The sequence below is a fragment of the Coregonus clupeaformis genome, chromosome 30, assembly GCF_020615455.1.
Source record: "Coregonus clupeaformis isolate EN_2021a chromosome 30, ASM2061545v1, whole genome shotgun sequence".
Taxonomy (NCBI): Eukaryota; Metazoa; Chordata; class Actinopteri; order Salmoniformes; family Salmonidae; genus Coregonus; species Coregonus clupeaformis.
Genome location: NC_059221.1, coordinates 36,665,049 through 36,682,631, shown reverse-complemented (window position 1 = coordinate 36,682,631; position 17,583 = coordinate 36,665,049). Strand labels below are relative to the sequence as shown.

At 42.7% G+C, this 17,583-nt stretch overlaps 1 protein-coding gene across 3 annotated transcripts in view; it reads left to right on the top strand.

The window, feature by feature from the left end:
- Positions 1-4,998, top strand: part of LOC121545320 (uridine-cytidine kinase-like 1) — a 42,122-nt gene extending 37,124 nt beyond the window's left edge. For all 3 annotated transcript variants that reach the window (XM_041855735.1, XM_041855736.1, XM_041855737.2), the window contains exons 9-15: positions 674-772; positions 2,243-2,336; positions 3,107-3,169; positions 3,588-3,710; positions 3,859-3,966; positions 4,110-4,266; positions 4,445-4,998. In XM_041855735.1, the coding sequence (XP_041711669.1) occupies positions 674-772; positions 2,243-2,336; positions 3,107-3,169; positions 3,588-3,710; positions 3,859-3,966; positions 4,110-4,266; positions 4,445-4,524 (724 nt within the window). In that variant the 3' untranslated portion in view covers positions 4,525-4,998. The remainder of the gene's footprint in view (positions 1-673; positions 773-2,242; positions 2,337-3,106; positions 3,170-3,587; positions 3,711-3,858; positions 3,967-4,109; positions 4,267-4,444) is intronic.
- Positions 4,999-17,583: the final 12,585 nt, after the last annotated feature.

Sequence of the window (17,583 nt, the reverse complement as noted above, 5' to 3'; positions counted from 1 at the left end):
AATGTGTGTGTGTGTTTGTGTGTGTGTGTGTTTTGAATCACATGGGATTATAACAACACAATGAGAACAATTAATAGAACACGGCTTTCTTCATGTTCGTCAGATTACATGTTGGGAGTCTCAAATTAATCTGAATCAGTGTGTTTCGGCCACCATTAGTACTAAAACACACTTGATCCAAAGTTTCCTGACTAGTTTCAGTTTCATTTATTGCACATTGATCAATGTTGAGTGAATTAGTCTTTCAGCACTCACTGTAGAATCTAACTGTATTGGGACCAAAACAGTAGCTAAGAACGTCAAACGTTCTCTGTGATTGTCTCTTGAAGCTGTTGTATAATCCCACTAAGGCCGACAGTACAGTATCTGTTCAGTGCTGCTAACTGACCTCTATCTGCTCTTCCTATTTTAATCTGCAGTGTTTTCTAGAATTCTACTACCCACTAATCAATATTAACACCAGTGATGAATACTGTTTAAGATACAAGTGTGTGTGTGTGTGTGTGTGTGTGTGTGTGTGTGCGTGCGTGTGTGTTCGTGTGCATGTGAGCTGGTGTCTGCTTATTTTGTATGCGTGTGTTTCAAGCCTGTGACTGTATATATGCACCCTGCCGCCTATTCCAGCGCTCTTACATCCTCCCTGCCTTTCTTTTCCTGGTTGCTATGGTTACAGGGCGGCCCTTGCCTCTGCCCACCAGGCCCAGCCCCTCCCCCAGACCCTGAGTGTTCTGGAGAGTACGCCCCAGGTCAGGGGCATGCACACCATCATCAGGTACAATACACACTGCATACTGTATAACTACTATACTACTTGTATAAGTACTAGCTCTAGAACTAATGTAGAACGACCCACTATACTACTAGTCAGGTACTGTACTAACACAGCCCAGGTCAGGGGCATGTAGACCGTCATCAGGTACCAGTAATAACCACTGCACTACGCACTACTTAGTAAACCTACTAACTGATCTAGAGTCAGATAATAACACAGGTAGGTCAGAGCATAAACATACTGTAGCAAACATTCACTTCCACAATGTGGGTTGAGTGTGACTACAATGCCCATAGTGTTTATTTTTATCTGTCTGGACCCTGACTGTCTTATATCTGTCTAGCCCCTGACTGTCTTTTATCTGTCTGGTCCCTGATTGTCTTTTATGTGTCTGGTCCCAGACTGTCTTTTATCTGTCTGGACCCTGACTGTCTTTATCTGTCTGGTCCCTGATTGTCTTTTATCTGTCTGGTCCCTGATTGTATTTTATCTGTCTGGTCCATGATTGTCTTTATCTGTCTGGTCCATGATTGTCTTTATCTGTCTGGTCCCGGACTGTCTTTCATCTGTCTGACCCCTGACTGTCTTTTATCTGACTGGTCCCTGATCTGTCTGGTCCCTGATTGTCTTATATCTGTCTGGCACCTGACTGTCTTATATCTGTCTGGCCCCTGACTGTCTTTTATCTGTCTGGTCCCGGACTGTCTTTTATCTGTCTGGTCCCTTATTGTCTTATATCTGTCTGGCCCCTGACTGTCTTTATGTGTCTGGTCCCGGACTGTCTTTATCTGTCTGGTCCCTGATTGTATTTTATGTGTCTGGTCCCGGACTGTCTTTTATCTGTCTGGACCCTGACTGTCTTTATCTGTCTGGTCCCTGATTGTCTTTTATCTGTCTGGTCCCTGATTGTATTTTATGTGTCTGGTCCCGGACTGTCTTTTATCTGTCTGGACCCTGACTGTCTTTATCTGTCTGGTCCCGGACTGTCTTTATCTGTCTGGTCCCTGATTGTATTTTATCTGTCTGGTCCCTGACTATGTTTTATCTATCTGGCCCCTGACTGTCTTTTATCTGTCTGGTCCCTGATCTGTCTGGTCCCTGATTGTCTTTTATCTGTCTGGTCCCTGATTGTCTTTTATCTGTCTGGTCCCTGATTGTCTTTCATCTGTCTGGTCCCTGATTGTCTTTTATCTGTCTGGTCCCTGATCTGTCTGGTCCCTGATTGTCTTTTATCTGTCTGGTCCCCGATCTGTCTGGTCCCTGATTTTATTTTATCTGTCTGGTCCCTGAGTGTCTTTTATCTGTCTGGTCCCTGATCTGGTCCCTGATTGTCTTTTATCTGTCTGGTCCCCGATCTGTCTGGTCCCTGATTGTCTTTTATCTGTCTGGTCCCTGATTGTCTTTTATCTGTCTGGTCCCTGATTTTCTTTTATCTGTCTGGTCCCGGATTGTCCTACTTCTTCTTCCCAGAAACAAAGAGACGAGCAGGGATGAGTTCATCTTCTACTCCAAGAGACTGATGCGTCTGCTGATTGAACGAGCGCTTTCCTTTCTTCCCTCACAGGTACGTATGACAGAGAGATAGAAAGGGTGGCAGGTAGCTTAGTGGGTAAGAGCGTTGTGCCAGTAACCGAAAGTCGCTGGTTCTAATCCCAGAGCCGACTAGGTGAAAAATCTGTCGATGTGCCCTTAAGCAAGGCACTTAACCCTAATTGCTCCTGTAAATTGCTCTTGATAAGAGCATCTGCTAAATGACTAAAATGTAAATGTAAAATGTAAAGGCTGCTCTGACAACATTGTTCTACTGTACCTTAACGTTCATACCCAAAGAGCATATTGGGAAATATGTGACGGAAATATGAGGGTAAGAAGGATGGAAAGAGCGTGTAAGAGCGTGAGAGGTCAGATTGCGAGATGGTGCAAGAGAGAGAAAAAGAAGAGAGAGAGAGCGAAAGAGAGTTTGGCCTCTGGAGTATGTAAACTGTCAATCCACCACAGTGGAAAGTTCTCACACTGTAAAACCAAAAAGACACACACATACCGCGACTGCACAAACACACGAGATCACTTGAACCGCACAGCAACTACAGTCCACTGTGCATGTACCACTCACTAGAGTTAGAGCTGTTGGAGTAAATAAGTGTTTTATTGACTGAGTTGACCAATGACCATCAATCTGATGTTGTTTAGTGTGGCCAACTGAACACGCACCATGGGTTCGTTGTCTTGAGGTCTGTGCACACATCTAAGTTCATCCTCTCTCTCTCTCTCTCTCTCTCTCTCTCTCTCTCTCTCTCTCTCTCTCTCTCTCTCTCTCTCTCTCTCTTTCCACAGAGCCATATAGTTCAAACACCGCAGGGGGAGGACTATGAAGGCAGGACTTTCCACGGGAAGAGGGTTAGTTGAGCTTTCTTTCTCTTCCTGCCTGTTTGTCTATCCATCTCTCTCTCTCTCTCTCTCTCTCTCTCTCTCTCTCTCTCTCTCTCTCTCTCTCTCTCTCTCTCTCTCTCTCTCTCTCTCTCTCTCTCTCACACTTTCTCCTCCCTGTTCACTTGTTTCTATCTCTCCATTTCAGCCATCTAGTTCCCTCTAATCAGAAAACGCAATTTGTGCGATTCAAATTAGCTTTCTATAATAACATCATTCATCTGTTATTAGATGTTAACTCAATCCTGTGTATTTATCAGCCAGTGTTGTCATGATGAACAGTATAGTATTACTGCTATCATGTTCTTGTTCTTAAATCTACTGTACTCAGTTGTCAGTCAGTATGTTATAAATCCATTGCCATGGTTTCTCTTCTGGTTTTCCATAGATCACTGGAGTGTCCATCCTGCGAGCAGGAGAGACCATGGAGCCAGCTCTCCGGGCGGTGTGTAAAGATGTCCGCATCGGGAAGATCCTCATCCAGACCAACCAGGACACAGGAGAACCAGAGGTATGGATCTGGAAAACATACATGCTTGAATCTTTGAGTAGGACCACGGCACCTGACTAGGGAAAGGTTGGAGCCATAGTTATAGTCTTTTTGTCTGTCTTTCATTCTTCACTTCCTCCCCTCTTTCCTCCCTGTCCCTCCCTCTCAGCTGCACTACCTGCGTTTGCCTAAGGACATTGGTGAGGACCATGTGATTCTGATGGACTGTACCGTGTCTACTGGGGCTGCTGCCATGATGGCCGTACGAGTCCTACTGGTAGGTGACACGCTATTCAACCTGCCGCTATTTACCTGCTATTTATCCAGAACTGTCATGGTACAATCATGGTAACTGCATAACAATTAAGATTCCGTCTCTCTCTCTGTGTCTGTCTGTGTGTCTGTCTGTGTCTTGTGTAGGACCATGATGTCCAGGAGGATAAGATCCTGTTGGTGTCTCTGCTGATGGCTGAGATGGGGGTCCACTCTGTAGCCTACGCCTTCCCTCAGGTCCAAATCATCACCACCGCCGTCGACAAGAAGGTCAACGACCTCTTCCACATCATACCCGGCATAGGTGAGAAAAGAGAGCGAGAGAAAATAAGTTTGTCTGTGTGGTGTGTCTGTGTGTCTGTGTCTGTGTCTGTGTGTGTGTGTGTGTGTGTGTGTGTGTGTGTGTGTGTGTGTGTGTGTGTGTGCATGCTCTGCTCTGCTTCAAACTCTAATCTCTGCTGTTGTTTGTCCCTTGTGTGAAGGAAATTTCGGTGACCGGTACTTTGGCACGGACGCACCCCCAGACTGGAGCGATGAGGAGATGGATGAGCCCAGTTACTGATGGGACAATGGGCAGACCCATTTGAATGATTCAGGGGTGCGCCGTTTGGTGGACGATTTAGGAATGTGCTTTTCACCCCACTCGGCAGCTACGTACACCCCATTATTTTGGGGACCAAAGAGGACACCCTGGAGGACTAGAGCACCTTGAATTTCACTGAGATACAGAAAATGAGTAAAATATAAAGGACAATTAATATATACATTCAGTTTTTGTATATTTCTATTTTCGTTTTATGCCAATGTGGTTGTGGACAGTTGTAATATAAAAATGTAATACTTTTATAATGTGAATGTTGGTTTGTAAAATGTTCAATTTCTTTGTCGTTTCAATTGTGCTTTTTGAGGGTACAAAGCCTTTATCGTTATAACCTGTGGATGACAACATTCAATAAGAGCTAATTGCAAAACACACTTTTTTCTTTCTTTTACAGAGCTTAGTTAACATTTCAGAATACAAGCCAAAAAACACACAGCCTTATTGTTCATTCTCTCTGCTCATAGAAAGTGCTTTATTTCAAGGAACACTTCACCGGAAAATTGTGTAGGCGTAACTTTTTAACTCTCTGGTTTCCCCTCTTCTCTGCTTTGTAGCTACTGACCAAACCACAGTCTTGCAAAATGTTAACACTTGGTCCTCTTTTCACAACGAGGCCTAAATATACACCCGCATCCTGATCTACCTGCTAGTCTACGTGTTAGTGGCTCCTCCACCCATGCCTCGCAGCACGGTTAGCCTCGCAGCACGGTTAGCCTCGCAGCACGGTTAGCCTTGACCGCTTTCATTGCCCTGAAACATCAGCACTTTATTCATGAAGGTTCTTCTGTCTGGGTATGATTATAGGCCTATGCTGGCTATCATAGTGAGGCCTTACAACTGTTGTTGTCATGCTTAATGTTTCCTAGTGACATAGACGTAGGCTACACCACCTAGGCCTGTTTGATCGTTATGCAGTGCTTTGTCTGCAAAATAGAGACAAGAGAGACGGAGAAAGAGGCATTGACTTTGAAAATATACAGGAAGGATATGGTGGTTGTCCCCTTCTCATGGAAACAAGCCTTTTATCTTCCATCACTTTCATCACTAACCCACCGCTGACACCAAGACGGCAGTGGGGTAAATATAGGATTGACACTGACTTACACGGTAGGCTAATGGGCCATAAAACAAAAAAGTTTTACAATTCAGAATAGGCCTACAGTTCTAGTGAGCGCTGCCGTGGTGCCCTCGAAAGATGGATCGTGGGCGTGAGGACAGTCACCAAGACACCTGTCTGCTGCAGAGGTAAAATGCCCACAGGAGGGTTGCAAGGTAGGGCTTTCTGACAAATGGTGCAACATTGTGTAGGTTAATATTATTAGTAGAACAGGTTTAAGAGCTTCATGAAATTCGTTTTTATTTCTAATCAGGTTATTACATTTGGGAATTTTAAAGGTAGCATAGGCCTATAATTAGCCTACATCATTCAGTTTTTGGAGGGTTTGAAATGGAATGGGTTTTGAATTGTAGCCTTTAATGAAATTAAATTGAATTTAAGCTTGGTCTGAGCTTTTAAAACATTGTTTCATAATGGTTTCATGATTCTGCAGACCACAATACAATAAAATAAAACATTTACATACCAGTACTAGAGCTGAAATATGTTGTAGTGTAATGTGTAATTATTTATTTGTGCAGATTATAGGTTATGAACATACAGCATCTATTAAGATGTAATGGAAAATGTACCACAAGTAGCACCAGTCACAAACAGGAAAGAGATGTGTGTGTGTGTGTGTTTGGCGGGTGCTTTGTGTCCCCACTGGCAGTGCAGGAGCCTGATGAGGTCACAACTGCAGTAGAAGGGTAGCTGTTAAGACCTCCTAGCTTCCCTGTTAATCTAGTCTCCAGTCTTCAACTGTAACCTGTTGGTGTCACTCTAGCCTTTGCAGTCAAAAGCTAACCTGCTGGTGTATTTCAGACTCAAAGTTTAGGCTTACCATTGCCCTTTGGAGGTGCAGATTTTTGCTGTGACAAGAGTTCAAAAGACAGGACAGTAAGTAGAAAGTGAATGAAACATTTATGAGATGAGTAAGGCATGGTGACTACTAGTGAAGTCTGTAGATGGTTATATGGGGTAGCTGTCTGGGGATCCAGGAGTAAGAAGATCTTCCACGTGGGTAAGTAGGGGAGTGGGGAGTCTCAAAGCATTCTTATAGGCTTACCTTGTTTCTCCATTTGCTATAATGGAAAAAAGGGAGAGTGTGAGGGGGAAACAAACAAAGGACTTGCATGATTGTTGTTAGTTTGGTTAATGTGTTAGCTGGCAGGGTGTTTGTGTCTGGGTGGCTAATGCTAAAGTGGTGCGGTGAGAGTCTGAGTCTGTGAGATGGTGTTCAGTAATGCAGATGCATCCCAGAAAGTAAATGATTTATACAGCTAGGAAGTTCTGAATAGTTTGAAAGGTGGAAAGAACCTGTATGACAAAGAGGCTAGAGTATTTTCTCTGTGTGTGTTCATAAAGGTGTGTGTAGGCTATGTACAGTGCCCTCCACTATTATTGGCACCCCTGTTTAAGATGTGGTCGAGGACTTCCAAAAATTCTCCTTTTTTTTTAAACAACATAGAACCCAAATGCAAAAAAAGAGAAAAATCCAACCTTTTATTTAAGTACATTACTTTGGTGGTAAAAAAAAAATCACACATTTAGAAAAAAAAAAACTTGAAATCATGTGTCCCACAACTATTGGCACCCCTAACAATTCCGCTGAAAATTTTAATTGATTTTTTAAAAAATATATTTTTCTGTAGTTGCTAAAGTTGGTCAGGGTATCTAGGAACTTTTAATTAGTAATTCATGACTTCCTGTTTCCCTGGGGTATAAATATGACGTGGCAAAGACAAGAGAACACACCATTCAAGTAAGGCAGATTTGTGTCGACCTTCATAAGTCAGGCAATGGCTACAAGAAAATAGCCACTCGCCTTAACTTGCCCATATCTACAGTCAGAGGAATCATTAAGAAGTTTAAAACAACTGGAACAGTGACAAACAAGGCTGGAAGAGGTCCCAAGTTTATCTTGCCACAACGCACAGTGAGGAGGATGGTAAGAGAAGTAAAAAAAAGTCCTAAGCTCACTGTCACAGAATTGCATCAAAGAGTGGCATCTTGGGGTCACAAAGTCTCCAAAACAACCATCAGACGCTCTCTACATGCCAACAAGCTGTTTGGGAGGCATGCAAGGAAAAAGCCTTTTCTCACTAACACTCACAAACGTAAACGTCTGGAGTTTGCTAAGCAGCACTGGGACTTCAACTGGGATCGTGTGCTTTGGTCAGATGAGACTAAGATTGAGCTTTTTGGCAACAAACACTCTAAGTGGGTCTGGCGTAAAACAAAAGATGAGTATGCCGAAAAGCACCTCATGCCCACCGTGAAGTATGGTGGAGGATCTGTGATGCTGTGGGTCTGTTTCTCTTCCAAAGGCCCTGGGAACCTTGTTAGGGTGCATGGCATTATGAACGCTTTGAACTACCAGGACATTTTAAATAAAAACCTGATGGCCTCTGCCAGAAAGCTGAAGATGGATCGTCATTGTGTCTTTCAGCAGGATAATGATCCAAAACATGTGGCAAAATCTACACAAAAATGGTTCAGCAGTCACAAACTCAAGGTCCTCCCATGGCCATCTCAGTCCCCAGACCTCAACCCAATCGAAAACCTGTGGGGCGAGCTAAAGAGGAGAGTGCATAAGAGAGGACCCAGGACACTGGATGATCTAGAAAGATTGTGCAAAGAAGAATGGTCAAAGATCCCTCTCTCTGTGTTCTCCAATCTTGTGAAATGTTATAGGAGGAGATTAAGTGCTGTCTTGTTGTCAAAAGGGGGTTGTACAAAGTATTAACATCAGGGGTGCCAATAATTGTGGGACACATGATTTCAAGTTTATTTTTTTCTAAATGTGTGATTTTTTTTTTTTACACCAAAGTAATGTACTTAAATAAAAGGTTGGATTTTTCAATTTTTTTGCATTTGGGTTCTATGTTGTTTAAAAAAAAAAGGAGAATTTTTGGAAGTCCTCGACCACATCTTAAACAGGGGTGCCAATAATTGTGGAGGGCACTGTATGTGTGTGTGTGAGTGTGTTTCTGCGTGTGTATGTGTTAATAAAACACATATGTAACTTGCACCGCACTCCCATCATGGTCAGGCCAGGGTTCAGTGACTTGTGTTTGTGTTGTGGTGAGAGCCAGTGAGTGCATTAGGCTTAAACAGACAAGACTTTAATTTGTCCTCTGAGTGGTTTTAATGTACAATAACCCAGGACCTCTCTTCTGTTTGTCAGTAGATTCGTTTCTCCCGTAAGGCGTGCAGGACTGTATACACCTGCAGAAGCCTATCTAAAGTCTCATTTGAATAGCTCAAATATTTACTGCAATTCAAAATGATTCCAATGTAGACTAACAGAACATATTTTCTCCCTTATACAACTAGACCAGAGGCACCATCAACTGGGCTTTTCTAGAGCCCAGTTTGGACCAGCTGCACCATGCATCTCCAAGGCTGTATCTGGAGCGGTGCTTTCCAGGACTGTCCAACTTGAGAATGGTGACTTTAGACTCAATCTCAGGTTCGTCAGCCCATGAAACACTGTCTCACATTGGCCCAGTACTGCGAAGAGAAGCAGAAAAATTAGCAACACCTTTGCTGTGCTTAGACCGGCCCAGACTGGTCTAGACCACATCAGACTGGATCAGAGCAGATCCAGAACAAGATGATGCATGGAACAGCATCTACTAATGTTTATAAATGATATAATACAAATGTATTGTTTTAATGCCTACATACACACATTATAAGTAATTTCTGTTGAGACAAAACACTAATAAAGCTGTATGCATTGAACCATAAATAGCCTAAAAATAAAGTTCCTTCTTCTTCTTTTTTACCCAATTACCTAGAATTTGGGCTCTAACCTCTTTCCTCTCTATATGATTGAGGTGAAGTTCTTTATGGTTTCCTTTTGATTTTCAGCATCCATTTACTGTACTCAAGCTCTACTCCACCGACTAGATGTACATTGTTCTTAACACCTCTAGAGGGAGCAATATCCCCACTAATCTGAATGACAACTGTGGTTGTTGAAACAGTTCAGCTAAATTATACATTTAAATTAATGATTTTATATAAATAGATAGATCAATAAATAGATTAATTAATACAAATATAAATAACAGGTTGAAAATAGCTGTTTTAAATGTAAAAAACGTAAACATAAAAATGTACAGGTGAATTCAGGAAAAAAACATATCTCTGGATTTGCAACCTCAGTGAGTAGTGCATGCAGGGATTTCCATACTCTATTAAAACAACACAAGTTTCAACTTTTGTGCTTGATTAGTTTATTTGTAGCGTCAGTTGACCCGAGCTGAAGATGGTGAGCACCAGATGACACCAGTGATGTCTTTCAGAGGGGTCAAAGGTCAGATTGAAACTAGGTCATATGTTGTGACATATTACCTTTGCGATGGAGGTCAGGTCTGTGGGTGATGGGTGATGGGTGGGGGTTAGAGCTATATTTACAGGCCTTGGCTTCCTTGTTTTGTAGAACACTGAAGTCAGCAGGCTAGGTCAGCCTCGCCCAAGTTTTGATGTGTATGTGTGTGTGTGTGTGTGTGTGTGTGTGTGTGTGAGTATGTGTGTGTGTGTGTGTGTGTGTGTGTATGAATGCGTGCATGCATATACAGGCAAGGTCAATGCAGACTGAAACAGCAAAGCCTCAGAGCACTGTGGGGGCGGAACACTTCCTCTTTCCCTCCTGCTACTTCCTGTCTTTTCTCTAACTGTATATCACACCCATATCCCCCTGCCCACTGCCCTCCGCCCTCTGTCCCCCACCACAACCCCCACAGTCTCTACATCACTCCATCCGCTCGCAACTACCTCCTCCCTCTCTCTCTCTGTTCTATACCATACCCATATCCCCTTTCCCATAAGCCTCCACCCCCTCACTCTGTCACACCATCCCCAAGCCACTACCCTCCCATACTCTCTCTCTCTCTCTCTCGCTCTCTCGCTCTCTCTCTCTCTCGCTCTCTCTCTCGATCTCTCTCTCTCTCTCGCTCTCTCTCTCTCTCTCTCGCTCTCTCTCGCCCTCTCTCTCTCTCTCTCTCTCTCTCTCTCTCTCTCTCTCTCTCTCTCTCTCTCTCTCTCTCTCTCTCTCTCTCTCTCTCTCTCTCTCTTCCTCTCCCCTGAAGCCCCCACCCCTATTCTCCTGCTCCGCTCCTGACCCTGACAGCTAATTATAAATTATAAATTATAACCCTGACCTCTAATCTCATCTGTGTGTGTGTGTGTGTGTGTGTGTGTGTGCGTGTGTGTGCGCTCGATGCGTATATGTCTGTGTGTGTCTGTGTAATTGTGTGGTGCATGTGTGTGTGAACTGCATGTGTGTGTGTGTGGGGGTGTGTGTGAGAGAGAGAAAATTAGTGTGTATATGTGTGTGGGGTGATGTTCAGGAGGGAGTTGACTCCTCTCCACCCTTCTCCCTACCTACCTGCTCCAGGCTCTTTGAGTCATACATCACTCGCTTGCTTTTCTTCCTGCTCCTTTACATACTGTACTGACTACAGGAGTACTAACTACAGGAGTACTACCTACAAGAGTACTAACTACAAGAGTACTGACTACAGGAGTACTGACTACAGGAGTACTGACTACAGGAGTGCTGGCTACAAGAGTACTGACTACAGGAGTACTGACTACAGGAGTACTAACTACAGGAGTACTGACTACAGGAGGACTGACTACAGGAGTACTAACTACAAGAGTACTGACTACAGGAGTACTGACTACAGGAGTACTAACTACAGAAGTACTAACTACAGGAGTACTACCTACAAGAGTACTAACTACAAGAGTACTGACTACAGGAGTACTGACTACAGGAGTACTGACTACAGGAGTGCTGGCTACAAGAGTACTGACTACAGGAGTACTGACTACAGGAGTACTAACTACAGGAGTACTGACTACAGGAGGACTGACTACAGGAGTACTAACTACAAGAGTACTGACTACAGGAGTACTGACTACAGGAGTACTAACTACAGAAGTACTAACTACAGGAGTACTAACTACAAGAGAACTAACTACAAGAGTACTGACTACAGGAGTACTGACTACAGCTGTACTAACTACAGGAGCACTGACTACAGGAGCACTGACTACAGGAGTGCTGACATACAGGAGTACTCACTACAGTAGTACTGACTACAGGAGTACTAGCTACAGGAGATCTGACTACAGGAGTACTAACTACAGGAGTACTAACTACAGGAGTACTGATTACAGGAGTACTGACTACATTCTATAGTACTAGATTGTATGGATCCTATAGAACCCTTAGTAGGTCTCGTTGGTTGGGGAACACCTACACTCTCATCTGGCTTTACTGTGGGCTTCATTCTAAACGAGATGCTCTACGTCTGTCTGGGTGTGTGTGTGCGTGGGTGGATGGATGAGTGAGTGTGTGTGTGCGTGGGTGGATGGATGGATGGGTGAGTGTGTGTTTGTGTGTGGAGGTGGATGGGTGAGTGTGTTTGTGTGCGGGGGTGGATGTGTGTGTGTGTGTGTGTGTGTGTGTGCGTGTGTATGTGTGCGGGGTTGAATGGGTGAGTGTGTGTGGTCTGGAGATGGGTGTGGGAGGTGTGCACTGTTAATCTGTAAATCTGTTTATTCAACATACAATTGTAAGGCAACCAGCTGCAATAGGATTGTGAGTTTGCTCAACATTCTGGCATATAGTATACAGCCGAACCATCATACTTTCTCAACTTTGAATTTTAGTTTGAGTCAACTTTTAATTAAACTTGGCCCTGATTTGGACCCAAGTTAAGCGCACGTAAATGGAACATCATTCCCTTTTTATGCACTTTTCTCTCTATGCTATTCTGACCTTGAACTTAAGCATGTGAATAGCATGCTATTCATCCGCTATTCGTTCGGGGTGGAGATCTAAGAAATGAAGGTGTGGCAGAGGTGTGTTTTCAGATAAACTGTATTCTGACCTTCACTTAATTCCCTCATAATTCCATCACCTTTACGCGCGAGGAAACCATGAATAAGGTCTAGTGAACCTGCCGGTTCCAAGTGGGAAAAGCGTCTACTTAATTTTTTCTGATGGAAATAACAGCATTCTCCATGCACTGTAATTTATAAAGCGATAAGAGCTAGGTGGATGAGTATTCCGTTTGGAGAAGGGGATTGTAAATACACATCGCAATTGTTTTAGATGATTTAGCCTTATGATCCCTGGAGACTAATGTGAAACCAGCCATATGGACGTAAACTGAAAATCATATCAACATTACATTTATTGCATCCCCTTTTCCACAGTAAAATAGTCTATAAATAGCTGTGCCATTATTCATAATTTTTATTGTGTGCCCTCATAATTTGCGTGGATTAAATTTAGACTCCCAAGCTATAGGTTTCTGTAGGGTTGAACCTAGGCTTCTGTAGGGCTGAACCTGCCAAGTTGATGTACGCGCTTTAGAATGATTTAATTATAGCCTATGCCCGGGCTTTTCTCTGTTTATTTTACAATTTGTATCATGTTAAATATTAGCCACTATCTGGAGCCACCTTCAGTAATACACACAGACATTTATAGCTGTCTCTTTAATGTTCGTTTTCTTCAATTTGTAGCTTGCATTTGGCATCATTCCATTCCATTCCGTTTACCTTTCTTTCCACTGTCACGTCTGTGTAAGTTGTTCCAGAGGGTCGCTAGCATTAGTGGATCATATTAGGCTAACTTTGTGCAATAATTTGGGACATGTAGCCTATTTGAATTATGGAACTCCACACGTAGCAGGTTAAACCTAGAGCCTGGCGCACGGTTCACGACGACTGTTCACGACGACTGGACCGTTGTCATACAGTTCCATGATTAGTGAGGATTATTAGGGTAGATTTATGGGACTATTGTTCAACCCCTATTGTACACTTTTCTCCACCTTCCAATATTTAATGGATTGAACTTGAAAATGACAACTTTCAGGATGAATCAAACCACTGTATTTTTTTTATTCATCAATATATTTTGTGGGTAAACAATCTCCAAACCTGTTTTTTTTTTAAATGATTCATACATACTTTCCTAACCCGAAAATGTGCCTAAATAATCTACAAAATCAGAGTATTTTTAAATCTACCAGTTGGTGCTGAAACGGAGACAACGATGCATAGGTGGCATTCTTTCATTGATCCCTATTTTCTGAACCCGTTCTCTCAATGTATTCTAGTCTATCGACAAAATTCTAATTAAAGGTACAGTGCATTCAGAAAGTATTCAGACCCCTTCCCTTTTTCCACATTTTGTTACAGTACAGTCTTATTCTAAAATTGATTAAATTATGTTTTCCCCTCATCAATCTACACACAATACCCCATAATAACAAAGTGAAAACAGGTTTTTAGAAATGTTTGCAAACATATATAAAAAAACAAAACTGAAATACCTTATTTACATAAGTTTTCAGACTCTTTGTTATGAGACTCAAAATTGAGCTCAGGTGCATCTTGTTTCCATTGACCATCCTTGAGATGTTTCTACAACTTGATTGGAGTCCACCTGTGGTAAATTCAATTGATTGGACATGACTTGGAAAGGCACACACCTGTCTATATAAGGTCCCACAGTTGACAATGCATGTCAAAGCAAAAACCAAGCCATGAGGTCGAAGGAATTGTCCACAAAGCTCCGAGACAGGATTGTGTCGAGGCACAGATCTGGGGAAGGGTACGAACAAATTTCTGCATCATTGAAGGTCCCCAAGAACACAGTGGCCTCCATCATTCTTAAATGGAAAAAGTTTGGAACCACCAAGACTCTTCCTAGAGCTGGCCGCCCGGCCAAACTGAGCAATCTGGGGAGAAGGGCCTTGGTCAGGGAGGTGACCAAGAACCCAATGGTCACTCTGACAGAGCTCCAGAGTTCCTCTGTGGAGATGGGAGAACCTTCCAAAACGACAACCATCTCTGCAGCACTCCACCAATCAGGTCTTTATGGTAGAGTGGCCAGACGGAAGCCAATCCTCAGTAAAAGACACATGACAGCCCGCTTGGAGTTTGCCAAAAGGCACCTAAAGGACTCTCAGACCATGAGAAACAAGATTCTCTGGTCTGATGAAACCAAGATTTAATTATTTGGCCTGAATGCCAAGCGTCACGTCTGGAGGAAACCTGGCACCATCCCTACGGTGAAGCATGGTGGTGGCAGCATCATGCTGTGGGGATGTTTTTCAGTGACAGGGACTGGGAAACTAGTCAGGATCGAGGGGAAAGATGAACGGAGCAAAGTACAGAGAGACCCTTGATGAAAACCTGCTCCAGAGCGTTCAGGACCTCAGACTGAATGTCCTTGAGTGGCCCAGCCAGAGCCCGGACTTGAACCCGATCGAACATCTCTGGAAAGACCTGAAAATATCTGTGCAGCGACACTCCCCATCCAACCTGACAGAGCTTGAGAGGATCTGCAGAGAATAATGGGAGAAACTCCCCAAATACAGGTGTGCCAAGCTTGTAGCGTCATACCCAAGAAGACTTGAGACTGTAATCGCTGCCAAAGGTGCTTTAACAAAGTCCTGAGTAAAGAGTCTGAATACTTATGTAAATGTGATATTTCCGTTTTTGCTTTGTCATTATTGGGTATTGTGTGTACATTGATGAGGGGGAAAAAACGATTTAATCCATTTTAGAATAAGGCTGTAATGTAACAAAATGAAAACCGTATTGAATGAAAACTCCTTGAGAAAATCTGTTGGCCAGCAAGTGGGAGGGTTTTCAGCTGTTGAATTACTTACATTTATTCAGTGCGCACAAGGGAACCATGCCTACAAAGACCGTTACGCACCCTCATAAGGTAAGTCTGAATACCAACTACTGAGAAGTGCCTAGGAATGGCGTGTGTAAGAAAGGCCTAATTTCCTAAGTCGGAATCGGGCCCCTTGAGAATTTATTCTATCTTATTTGCATATTTCCCAGTGTAAAATTTAACTCTTTACGGCAATACATTACATATATGGTCTTAAAGCATTTAGTATTATTCTGTACGTAAAACCCGAGACTCCATTTAGTATGATATGTTACGTTTCGTATGGTATGTATTCATTTGTGGATCTCCATCATCCATTTTGTATGATATGTTACAAATTACAATTCGTATTATATGTTACGATTTGCAATTTGTACAATATGTTAAGAATTGCAATTCGTACAATATGTTACAAGTTTGCAAAACCTACAATATGTTATGAATTTGCTAAACATATGATATGTTACGAATTCTAATTTGTTGTTGCAAACGTTAGCTAGGTGGCTAAAGTTAGTTAGCTCTAGGGGTTAGGGGTTAAGGTTAGGGTTAAGATTAGGAGTTAGGTTAAAGGGTTAAGGATAGGGTTAGGGGAAGGGGTTAGCTAAAAGGGTGCAGGTTAGGTTTAGGAGAAGGGTTAGCTAACATAATAAGTACTTGCAAAGTAGCTAAAAAGTAGTAAGTAGTTGCAACGTTGCTAATTAGCTAAAAGGCTACAGTTGTCTGTGATGAGATTCAAACACGCAACCTTTGGGTTGATAGACGTTCGCAGTATACGCTTACCCGTCCACCCCGACCAACCACCCTACTTTGGTTTTTGCCTTAAGTAACCTTCTGTCAGCAATTTGAACTTTTAATCCACCGCAACCTGCATTGAGAATGACTGGTACAATGACTGGAATGGTAGGGAGAATTGATTATTGAGACTACCTCAATTATAAAAACTGTGTGCAAGTCCAACTACTAACAGATTGGATTAGTTTAGAAAAATGTTCAGTACCAGTCAAAAGTTTGGACACACCTACTCATTCAAGGGTTTTTCTTTATTTTTTACTATTTTCTACATTGTTGAATAATAGTGAAGACATCAAAACTATGAAATAACACATATGGAAACATGTAGTAACCAAATTTTTTTTTAAACAAATCAAAATATATTTTATATTTGAGATTCTTCAAAGTAGCCACCCTTTGCCTTGATGACAGCTTGGCACGCTCTTGGCATTCTCTCAACCAGCTTCACCTGGAATGCTTTTCCAACAGTCTTGAAGGAGTTCCCACATATGCTGAGCACTTGTTGGCTGCTTTTCCTTCACTCTGCGGTCCAACTCATCCCAAACCATCTCAATTGGGTTGAGGTCAGGGGATTGTGGAGGCCAGGTCATCTGATGTAGCACTCCATCACTCTCCTTCTTGATCAAATAGCCCTTATACAGCCTTGAGGTGTGTTGGGTCATTGTCTTGTTGAAAAACAAATTATTGTCCCACTAAGCCCAAACCAGATGGGATGGCGTATCGCTGCAGAATGCTGTGGCCTGATTCACGCAGTCTCCTCTGAACAGTTGATGTTGACAGTTGATGTTACCTGAACTCTGTGAATTTGGGCTGTAATTTCTGAGGCTGGTAACTCTAATGAACTTATCCTCTGCAGCAGAGGTAACTCTGGGTCTTCCTTTCCTGTGGCGGTCCTCATGAGAGCCAGTTTCATCATAGCGCTTGATGGTTTTTACGACTGCACTTGAAGAAACTTTCAAAGTTCTTAAAATTTTCCTGATTGACTGACCTTTATGTCTTAAAATAATGATGGACTGTCATTTCTCTTTGAGCTGTTCTTTCCATAATATGGACTTGGTCTTTTACCAAATATGGCTATCTTCTGTATACCACCCCTACCTTCTGCTTAAGTCTGTTTGATCACACTGTGGTTTGTGTCTAGCTGCCTGCTGTTTTCCTAAATTACTTAATTTACTATAACCCCCCCCCACACACACACACACACACACAAACACACACACACACACACTGACACACACTGACACACACACTGACACACACACACACTGACAAACACACACACACACACACATACGCTGACACACGCTGACACACACTGACACACACACTGACACACACACAAACACTGACAAACACACACTCACACACACACACACACACTGACAAACACACACTCACACACACAGAC